This window comes from Callorhinus ursinus, unplaced genomic scaffold (genome assembly GCF_003265705.2).
Source record: "Callorhinus ursinus isolate GAN/ISIS: 27379988/994484 unplaced genomic scaffold, GSC_fseal_2.0 scaffold25, whole genome shotgun sequence".
In the NCBI taxonomy this organism is placed as follows: Eukaryota; Metazoa; Chordata; class Mammalia; order Carnivora; family Otariidae; genus Callorhinus; species Callorhinus ursinus.
In genome coordinates this window covers 10,821,867-10,832,166 of record NW_027397087.1, presented here as the reverse complement: position 1 = coordinate 10,832,166, position 10,300 = coordinate 10,821,867, and the positions used below count along the sequence as shown (strand labels likewise).

General features: G+C 43.6%; 1 protein-coding gene across 11 annotated transcripts in view; it reads left to right on the top strand.

The window, feature by feature from the left end:
* The first annotated feature begins 491 nt into the window (after positions 1–491).
* The window catches only part of FRMD5 (FERM domain containing 5), a 304,534-nt gene continuing 294,725 nt past the window's right edge, over positions 492–10,300 (top strand). For 3 of the 11 annotated variants that reach the window (XM_025884556.2, XM_025884560.2, XM_073876919.1), the window contains exon 1: positions 497–805. In XM_025884556.2, the coding sequence (XP_025740341.1) occupies positions 704–805 (102 nt within the window). In that variant the 5' untranslated portion in view covers positions 497–703. Of the gene's footprint in view, positions 806–10,300 lie in introns of all 11 variants that reach the window. The other 8 variants (XM_073876922.1, XM_073876920.1, XM_073876921.1 and 5 more) reach the window with 5 other exon arrangements.

Sequence of the window (10,300 nt, the reverse complement as noted above, 5' to 3'; positions counted from 1 at the left end):
CCGTCGGGCCGACTTGGGGTACAGCTCAGGTGGGGGCAGCCGCCTGGTCCCGAGCGGAAGGTGCCTGCATTCTGCAGGTGCGGTGATTGTTATCTCGCACCGCCCCGGCTCCCGAGAGGGCGGGACTCGCGGCGATGCAGAGTGTGGGACTTGACCCCTGAAGCCCGAGTCTAAACGTATTCCACGCAGCAGACATTTATCTGGCCGGGTGCCCACACCTGGCCCGGGGGAGGGGAAACAGCTTCTAGAGGAACCGCAGAGAGGAGAGGAGCCCCTCGTTTGGGACGCCAGAGGGCCGGTCCCACTAGGCTCTGTACGACTGCTTTCCCGTGATTGCTTTCATCACCTGTCCATCATCGCAGTGCCCTATTTCTACTGGCTCAACCGTCTGCCACTCGGTTCCGCCGCGCTGATCCCCATTGGCCCCTCTCCGGCCGAGGCCCCGCCCCACGAGCTGGGCATGGGGAGTAGGGCGCCGAGGAGAGAGAGCGGGGCGCTAGCTCTGGGCTGGGGGGAGGCGGTGGCGGAGAAGGAGGAGGAGAAGAAGGAGGAGCTGGACCAGCAGGAGGCAGCGGCCGCGACCGGGCTGGGGTGATGGTGCAGGTGCCCGGGGCCCGCGCGGAGCTGCCCGGCTGAGGGGCGCCTGGTCCCGGGTCCGCAGCGCCGCCGCGTCTTTCCCGGCGGCGGGCGGGCGGGCGGGAAGATGCTGAGCAGGTTGATGAGCGGCAGCAGCAGGAGCCTGGAGCGCGAGTACAGCTGCACCGTGCGGCTGCTGGACGACAGCGAGTACACCTGCACCATCCAGGTCAGTGCCGCGCCGCCCTGCCCGCGGGACCCCCGCGGCCCCCGAGTCTGGCTAACTTGGCCCGCGGCCGTCTCCCGGGGTCGCTGCAGACCCCAGTGCTTTGTCCGTCCCTGGCTGCGGCGGCCGGCCCGGGTGCAGAGCGCCTCCGCCCGAGACCCGGTCCGGGGCGGGGTATCGGGCGCTCGGCGCAGCTGCGGTGAGAGTGCCTCCGTCCCGGACCCTCAGCTCGCTCCCTGCCCTCTCCCAGGGTGAGGGCGCCCCATCCTGGCTCCTCGAGCCTGCCGGGGTGGGGAGCATCTTCCGCGGGCGTCCGGAGGGAGGCGGGCAGGGCGGGAGGCTCCTATCCCGGCCGTCCCGTCGGGGGGCGCAGGCTTTGGCTCTCTGGCCAGGCAAGGACCGCTGGCCGGCGTTTCTTATCTATCTTTGGTTAGGAGATAATGCTGTATGTCATAATCACCCGCCCCCCCCCTCCCCCCCCCGGCATTTGTGAGTCAGAGCTCTCAGAAGGTAAAAGTGAACGCGCAGCCCATGCAGAGTGGCCTATGGAAGGGAGACCAGCCCTCTGGGTTCCTGAGATTAGGCCCCCCTCCCGCCTTTCGCTCCCCAGATCTCATTGTGTTGGGCAGTTTTGAGGGGGGCGTGAGGTAAAGATTTAGCAACAAGTACCAGAGGTTTGAGGGTTGACCGTGGCGAGAAAGAATCGGTGACTTATAAAAAACGCCAACAATACGTTAATGCTTCGCAGCATTTCTTCAGAACCTGGTATTTTGGAAGGGATTTTTACAACCTCTTATGTTTTTTCACTACTGCCGTGTGGCACGTCTGGAGTAGTAGTCTTTCCCAGGAATGCAGTCGCAGTCCTCTCTCCTCCTCTGTAAAGTCAGAGATAGGAACATTGACAATGCTCCGGTGTTCAGTTCAGCTCCCGAAGGATCCTGCGCTCGCTGCCGGAAACTGCTCTTTCTGGAGAAGCAAATAGAGTTGGACCCGGAGGGGTCTCACCTGATCCCTTGCCTTTGCAGCAAGAAACCAGAGGGGGCTTCTCGCCTCAGATGTGGCAGACAAAAACTGTCGGCCTCTGGTCCTACCCTCTTTGTCTCCCGTCCCCCCACCCCCATTTATTTTTTTGCTGACAATGCTCAATAGCGGAAAACAGCGGTGTGTGAGAAAGACGCTGGGTAGTGGATGAGAGCGGCTGCCCTCTGCTGACTCCGTGCTCATTTCAGCCTTCTCTCCACTTTCCCTTTTCTCCCACTCCCCAAACCAGCTCTGGGTATAAGTGCGGACTGCTGCCAAAGATCCAGGAGGGCAGAGAAAGGGAACAAAATCTCTTTTTTAAGGCCACTTAAATACACATTAAGCAGTCATAAAGACGCTAGCCATCAAATGAAAGGATTTTTGTAGTTGAATATGATAGATGTTCTGTTATTATTTCCTTACTGAATGAGTGGCATGCTACTTTTTGTTTCTATTGTATCTTTATGTGTCGTGTACAGTTCTTTTTTGTTTTTCGGTGGGGGAGGAGAAGGCATTGACTTGACATATTCACCATTTGAATACATTGTCTATAGCTTTTAAAGTTTTTAGTCTTTCGTTTTAAAATTTAAAGCATTTACATGATAGTATATCAACGGCAGTGTGAGATTTAGACTTTGTGAGTCCTAAAAATACTTTGGGGTATATGGTGAAATAAAATTTCTGGGGCAGGTCATTAACTTTTGCCAAGGTATAGAGTACAAATGAAACGCAATTCACATCACCACTCCGCTAGTGGCAATCTTGTGATTTTAAGGTATCACAATAAGACAACTAGTTATTTTTCCCAGTTGGTGGAACGTCTGAAGTTGGTTGATTGGTATTATAGTTGTGGGTAATTTTTATTACCATTGAGAAAAATAATATTTTTCAGTCAAGCAGGACTTCCTGGGTTTATGCTTGTTATATCTTGCTATGGTTGTGTTTATTTTCCTGCTGGTCTTATTTTACATTATTACAATTTAATGTGTTATAAAAATTTAGGCCACATAAGAAAAATAAGCTTGGTGTAACATGCCTATACTGTAGTGAGTGTCCACTGTCTAGACATGTTAATGATAGTGCATTGTGATTCTTTAGTGAAAATTAAAAAACAGGAATTCTGAAGTTTATGTAATATTGTCAGTCTTTGGCATCACTACTGTGGATTGCTTTTGTTTTTACCCAATGTGAGGAAAGGTTAAAAAAAAAAAGGATCTTATGTGAAATTAATATTTTGTGCAGATAGCTTTTTTGAGCTTTTAGAGATTGAGCTTTTCTTAGCAACTTTCTCCCTCTTGTACATTTCTGTAGTGTGTGTGTTTGTGTTTGTGTTTGTGCATGCGCTTATTTGTCAAACATTGGACAGAGCCTTTTAAATCAGTATGGAAAGAAACTTGAGCTACTTGCTAGGTTAAAGCAATATTCCTAACATTTTAGGAATTGCTGTACAGTATATTTTTAAAAATTTTTGGTGGTAATTTGGAATCATTTTCCTTAAAGTACTGTTTGCCATATTTTTCTTTAAGTAAGGTATATATTTTAGAAAGATTTCAGTACTTGAGATAATCAGAGAACACTTAGGAGATTAGAGAGTCAGAAATGTATCCCTGGGTTAGAGCCATAATAACCACATTTAGTAAATTTCAGTTGTAGGAAATTCTGTCAAAGTATTGGTCTTGTCTTTCATATTGCACCAGTTATACTGCTCTGGCATTTAGAATGTGATTATTAAGGTAAGGAAAATGCCTTATATCCTCTCAATGAAGGTTGCCACAGTTACCAGACTATTCTTTTATTCTTTCTGATATGCAAATGTATTTGTAGATCATGAGAAATGAAAGTATACATAGGAGGGTTGTAATATAATTGCTCCCCTGTGAAGAACATTGTTAACAGCTCCCTGCCAGTTTTGAAGGTCATTGCCTCATAAATGCAGATCTGGTCCATATTTTTCACACATCTGTTTCATTTATGAATATCTACATTTATCTACCACATTTATTACCCTACTTTGTTATTTTATTTGGGAGCAAATAGGAAAAATGAAAAGGCTACCTAATATCTTTGAACTCAGTATATCAAATGGAATCATTTAAATCCTTAAACATGTAATATCCTAAGTAATAGATTTTTAACTATCTTTTGAGTTATAATAGTTTATAAAATATTAAGAATGTATATTACAGAAGTGCCAGTAGAAATACGTACCAAAAATACATATTTTCATGTCAGAAATATTAATCACTTTTTTCTGATTACTGAAAAGTAAAGCTGCCCCAGAAATGAATTTGATTTTACTGGGAACACATTAAAATAACAACTGACCAAGCAGCTAGCTTAAATTTGTTTTTGCAGTTAAAGGAGGTACTACCAGAAGTAAAATGCCTGTGTACAGAAACCGTTCTATAGCGCCTCAGCCATTCAGTAACTGTGGGACCTAGGGTAAGGGAGGGAATATTGGGGGAGAGAACAAATGTATTGAGCCCTGTACTTGCCAGGTGCCCCGCCTGTGCTATTTTCTCACTAAACTCACAACAGCATATGGATTCATTATACATCCATTGTACCAGCTGAAGAAAGTAAGATTGTGGATGGGTGGGAGAGCTGATGTTTCTTGAATGGCCAACTCTACTATGCTTTCTGCGAGGTGTTTAGGTGTTTTGCTTATACCTTACATCAGCTATTTGAGAAGTAGGTGGTAGTACCTTCATTTCACAGATGAAAGGCTTGGATGAAGGAACTTGCTCAAAGCTAGTAGGTGGCTGTACTATATTTAAACCTTGGTCATTTTGTCTCTAAATCCCATCTTTGTTCTCTCGCCATTCTTTCTGACTCCCTAAGTTATTTCACCTGTCTGTAACCATAATTTCTTCATCTGTAAAATGGCAATAATACTTATTTCACAGTAAAGAAAAAATTATTTGGTAATGTCATCACAAATAATAACATTTAAACAGACTAACATACATTGTGCCTTGTTCTATCAAATCAAAAATAGGATTGAGAAATTTTTTTTTGAAAATAAACATTAAGTCTCCTCAAAATGATTTTTAAAAAAGATTTTATTTGAGAGTGAGTGTGTGTGAGTGTGGGGGAGGGGCAAAGGGAGAGGGAGAGGGAGAGAACCTTAAGCAGACTCCCTGCTGAGCACAGAGCCAGCTCCGGGCTCCATCCCTTGACCCTGAAATCATGACTGGATCAGAAACCCAGAGCGGGCACCTAACTAACTGAGCCACCAAGTGCCCCTCCTTAAAAATTTCTGATTGGCTCAGGTCATGATCTCAGGGTCCTGGGATCAAGTCCCCTTACGCTCCCTGCTCAGTGGGGAGTCTGCTTCTCCCTCTTTCTCTGCCCCTCCCTCCCACTCATGCTTTCTCTCTCAAATAAATAAAATCTTTAAAAAAGTGATCTCTGATTAACCTCAGTGAAATCGTAAAATTCAAGGCTGAAACAACTGGATTCTGTAGTAGAATTCTTCTCTAAAATTCAAGAGTTCAGGGGGCACTTGGGTGGCTCAGTGGGTTAAGCATCTGCCTTCAGCTCAGGTCATGATCCCAGGGTCCTGGGATCCAACCCTACATTGGGCTCCCTGCTCAAGGCGGAGCCTGCTTCTCCCTCTCCCTCTGTCCTCTCCCCACTCATTCTCTATCTCAGATAAATAAATAAAATCTTTAAAAAAATAAAATTCAAGAGTTCAGGTTTGCTTTCCTTTGATCCTACCAAGTCTTTGGCTTTAGAGGGCTATTTGTTTCAAGGACCTACAGTGATTTGTCTTTTCTAAGAACTTCTACTTTATATTTGGTAAGTGAAATCCTTGCTTTCATTAATGCAAAAGGGATGTTGTTAGAGAATTAAGGTAATTGTATTCACAGAAAAACACAAAGCTGTTGTATTTTCATGAATATTGGTTCTTTTAAAAACTTTGTTTTAAAAAGTAATTATGGTGTCTCAGAATCTGTTAAAACAACAAGTCAGACTCTAATTCTTGAAACTAAGTTCCAAAATTAGCCTTTTAGAATCCTGAAAGCACTTGTACTCTATTTCTTAATTTGTATATATAAAATGTTCATTGTATAAAACTAAGGCAGATCAACCTTTTAGGACAGAGGGTAAATTCTAGATGTGTATTTATGCTCTCATTCTTTCTCTTTTTGAAAAAGTTTGATTTAAGGAAGTGTCAGTGGCATCCAAGAGAAACCTAGAAGCATTCACCACAGCAGATTTTACTCAAGGGTATTTGTATGAATTTGCATTCTATTAAGTGCTTGGAATGAATATGCTGGATGAGGCAATTCAACATAGTGTATAATAAAAGAGCATGTGGGTTTTGAGTCCTCTGTTACATTGCCCAGAGACTTGTTGGTGATGTCTATGCTAGCATTAATATTCACTCTTCAAAAAAAGATAAAATCAGACAACCTGAAGACCAAAAAAATAGTCATTTTTGTTATACATTTGTAGTGGTTTATGTATAGGCATTAAAAATGTGCAACCCAAAATAAGCAAGGCTTTAGTCTAGTTAGATACTATAATAGTTAGATACTATAATCACTATGGTAAAATATTTTGGATTATTTTAATACCTATTTTCTGGTAGATTATACTTTAGAATTTTTGAAGGAGTAAGAGGAAACTATAAATTTTAAACCCTAGGAATTATACCACAGTGCCTTATGTGGTTGTAGTTCAATAAATATTTGTTCTGATTTGTTTGTGCTCCATGATGGCTGTGTTAACTCCAACACTTAAAAATTTCTTGTGCCTCACAACAATAAACATTTTCTAACAACTGTATAAGGTTTTTTATAGTTTCAACCCATCCGATTCCAAACCACTTTGCTCTGCAGCCCCTCTCCCTGGTGAGAAGTATGGTATGTAAATGTATTTTATGGAGCCTTTGAGGTCTCTGATAACTTTCTGCAATTATTCTTTGTTGAATTAGTGGAGCTGCGGTCTAGAGCTTCTTGATTTTTTTTGGTTTGTCTCTTAGGATTTCAGGCCTTTCAGGTCTCCCCTCTTCCCATCTCCACAGGTTTAGAAGGCTTAAATCCAGTGAATACTGTGTAGTGCAGTGCTTCACGGGGTGTTGGAAGTCTGGCAGAATTAGGATATTGAGCATAGGGCTCACCACAGCCATAGAAACTTCCTTCATTCCTTTCCCCTAAGTCAGTGCCACAGAAAACCTCCTCCCAGCCTCATTTTCTAGCTTCTTGCCCCAACGGAAAGAGAACCATGCTTCCCAACCGGTTCCTAATTATGTCCATTTTAAGCTGAATTCAATCTTCTGATAGCCTCATGTGTAACATTCTGACTCTGCAGACCCTGTTTCCTGGAGCAGCCTCCTGTGGGTCACTCTTCCTCAGCTGGTGTCTCACCAGAGCTGGTACAACAGATGTGAATCTCATGGAGGATTGGCAGCAACCTTATAGCTTCTATATCTTGCCCATGTGGTGCTCAGGGAGGAGGATGCTGTGCTCCTGGAGGCAGGTGGTAGTCGTTGCCCCTGTCTTCCTGCATGATACTTGGGGGGCTGAGGCCAACCACCTGAATGCTTCTGTCATGCAGCTGAGAACTTTGAAGAGTACTAAAGCATCTCCATGCCTATGTTGCAGAGTGAGTGGTGTTTCCCTAAGAGAGCAAAACATCTTGTTGTATGTTCATTCTAGCCGTGGAAGCAGACTTTCCATTCCTTTAAGACCCTAGATCTGGGCGGCCAATACAACTTTTTGAACTTGTACAAACATTTTAAATATTAGCAGAGCTGAAGCTAGAGTAGGGAAACCAGTTTCTGTTGGAGGCTAACCCTTAGATTTAAATTGTGGACCTCTTGCCACCCAAGGCCACCATGCCATCCTCATTGTTGTCAATATTTTGTGCAAGATCCTCTGTATTGGTCTTTCACCAACTGTAAGGGCTGTACTATTTCTGAGGATGGTGTTTTACTTTTGTAGTCTTCCCAGGCTAATGGTATCGTATCTTAGACTTGGGAAGCAGGAACTTATAAAGACTCTTCAGGTCCAAATTCTTCAGGCTTTTGCTTGCTACTGTCATACTAAACACCAACTTGTGTGAATCCAGTCCTCTAAGGAGATCCTTCCGTGCCATGCTCATACAGGCAAAATAATTGGGCCACATGCTTGGCAACCACTGAGTTTGTGTACAATAGCCCCATTCATTTGTCTACAGAAAACACCCCTTTGACACTGATTATAGCTTTCATTCCCCCTCCTCTACTTCTGACTCCTTGCATTACCATGACCTCATCTGCTGGTTCGTATTTAGAGATGCCTTGGACCTTACAGAAATGCTTTAGGACTCATTCCTATATGTTAAGGATCATTTCAAAGCCTTAGACAACCTCTGCGCACCAAGGGAAACTGTTCTAGATCAGGACCAAACCTAGCTATTTTTATGCCTTGTTTGAGCCATCTTACTGTGTCACAACTCAGGGAGCTTTTTTCCCTTTGTAGAAATTGTGAACCTCATTAAAAAGAAGAATGGGCTAGGGGATGAGTTAAAGCAATGGTTCTCAAAGTGTGTTTCCTGGGTGATCAGCATCAGTTTCACCTGGGCACTTGTTACAAATGCAAGTTTTTGGCCTCACTGCAGAACTAGTGAATCAGAAATGTGGGGGAGGGGAGCTCAGCAGTCTGTTTTAACAAGTCTGCCAGGTAACTCTTATGCTTTTTCAGGTTTGAGAATCACTAGTACTGGGTCACACAGATATTTAATAGGTAAAAGTGATGCATTACGTTGACCGAGTATAAAAAGTGAGGGAGAAGAAGAAGCCAAGAGTGAATTTCATATTTCTAACTTTTATTTCTGAATGGCCTTAACTGATTCTCTACCCTTGTAAGGTAAAAGTTAGGTTATTTGCAGATATGCACAGTTTTCAAGTGGGCAGGATTCTAAAGATTCTACAACAGGTCATCATTCCAATTTGATGCTCTTATGCTTATTGGTTTTATTTTTGTCTTCCCTGACCTAGAAAGAAAATGATTATTTTATATTTCTATACTGTTTTTCAAAGAAATTGTCTCCACAACTTAAAGCACTGGGGGTGTAGGAAGGCCCCTGTTTGCAAACATGTAAATAGCAAAAAATAAATGCCATGGAATTCAGTGCTAAGACAGGGTGGTATGCTGTGGCAGTGCAAATATGGGGGACTTAAAATTACTAAAGATTTCTCAAAGGAGGTGAGATTTGAACTAGGCCATGAAAGATTGCCAAAAGTAGAAAATGGGCTGTGGGGATGGGTAAAGGGCATTCCAGGCTGAGGTAACAGCAGGCTACTTCAAGGTAGGAAAGCTAAAAATGTAAAGCCAAATATATTTTGTCTTTCCTTTACTATGTTTATCTGACTTACTCTGGTACAGTTGAGTCAAATAACAGAATCTACTTGCTTAGGAAAGATTGCTGTCAGCAAATTTCAGTCATTCTTGACATGCTTAGAAGAGTTTGTCTAACCTAAAAATAAACACAAAGCTGGTGTTGAATTAAATCTAACTCCAAAAGTGTACAATACAAATTAAGAGTCTTCACAAAGCAATAGCATCATATAAGGAAGGGGTAGATTCATGTATCAGTCTTAATTCTGTGGCTGCAGTAACTATGCATATGAATTTTGTTTCCAAGGGACCTCTGGCATAGGGCTTATTTGTCTACACAAAAAAAGAAAGTATCAAATCCCAACATTCAGCTGATGTTTGAAAATCCTTTGGCTGAGACAGTGCAGCCTAAATGGTGCATTGACAATTAAGAAATGTGGAGTGGAGCCCTAAAAGGCACAATTCTGCACCTCTGTTCCTAGACCTAAGTGGTCACCAAAATCACTTTTCTAGAGGATGGTGGAATGCTTCCCTGGATTCCCCAGTGAACCCCTGCCTGCCAGCTCTGAAGTTCCCAGCCCCACACGGGGTGCACTTTGAGCACTCCACACAATGCCAGGCTAGAGCTTTGGGGATGGGAACCTCCAGGAAAGTGCTGTTTGGCATTTGGGCAATCAATGTTCGGCAGAATGCCAATGCTAATAGGTTATTTTGCTCTGGAAGAGGAGAAAAAGAAGGGATGGTTTAAAGACTGATGAATAGGGGAATGACTGACAATACAGGCACTCCACTTTGTTGGAGAGATTAAGGAGGCTTGCTGTGAAGTGGTATTATGGGAGCCAGATAAATTAGCAAAGGCCCACAGGCCCAAGACCTGAAAGAAATAGTGGTACATCAAAACAGCATGCCCCAGGGCACACTCAAATGTCTGGCCACTTTCACTGAATTTGTAGTAGGAAAAAGCCAAATCATTTGGAACGCTCATAGTCTGGTAGTCCATTCAGGCACTCCATAGTCAGGCAAATTACCCCTTGCCTCCAGGCAGGTGCAAAGCCTTATTTCCATATTGCCTGATTTAACTCAGGGACCTCTAGGCTGGGCCTTAGCCTATTTTTGAGGAGACCCAAGTGGAAGAGTTGGCTTCACAAGT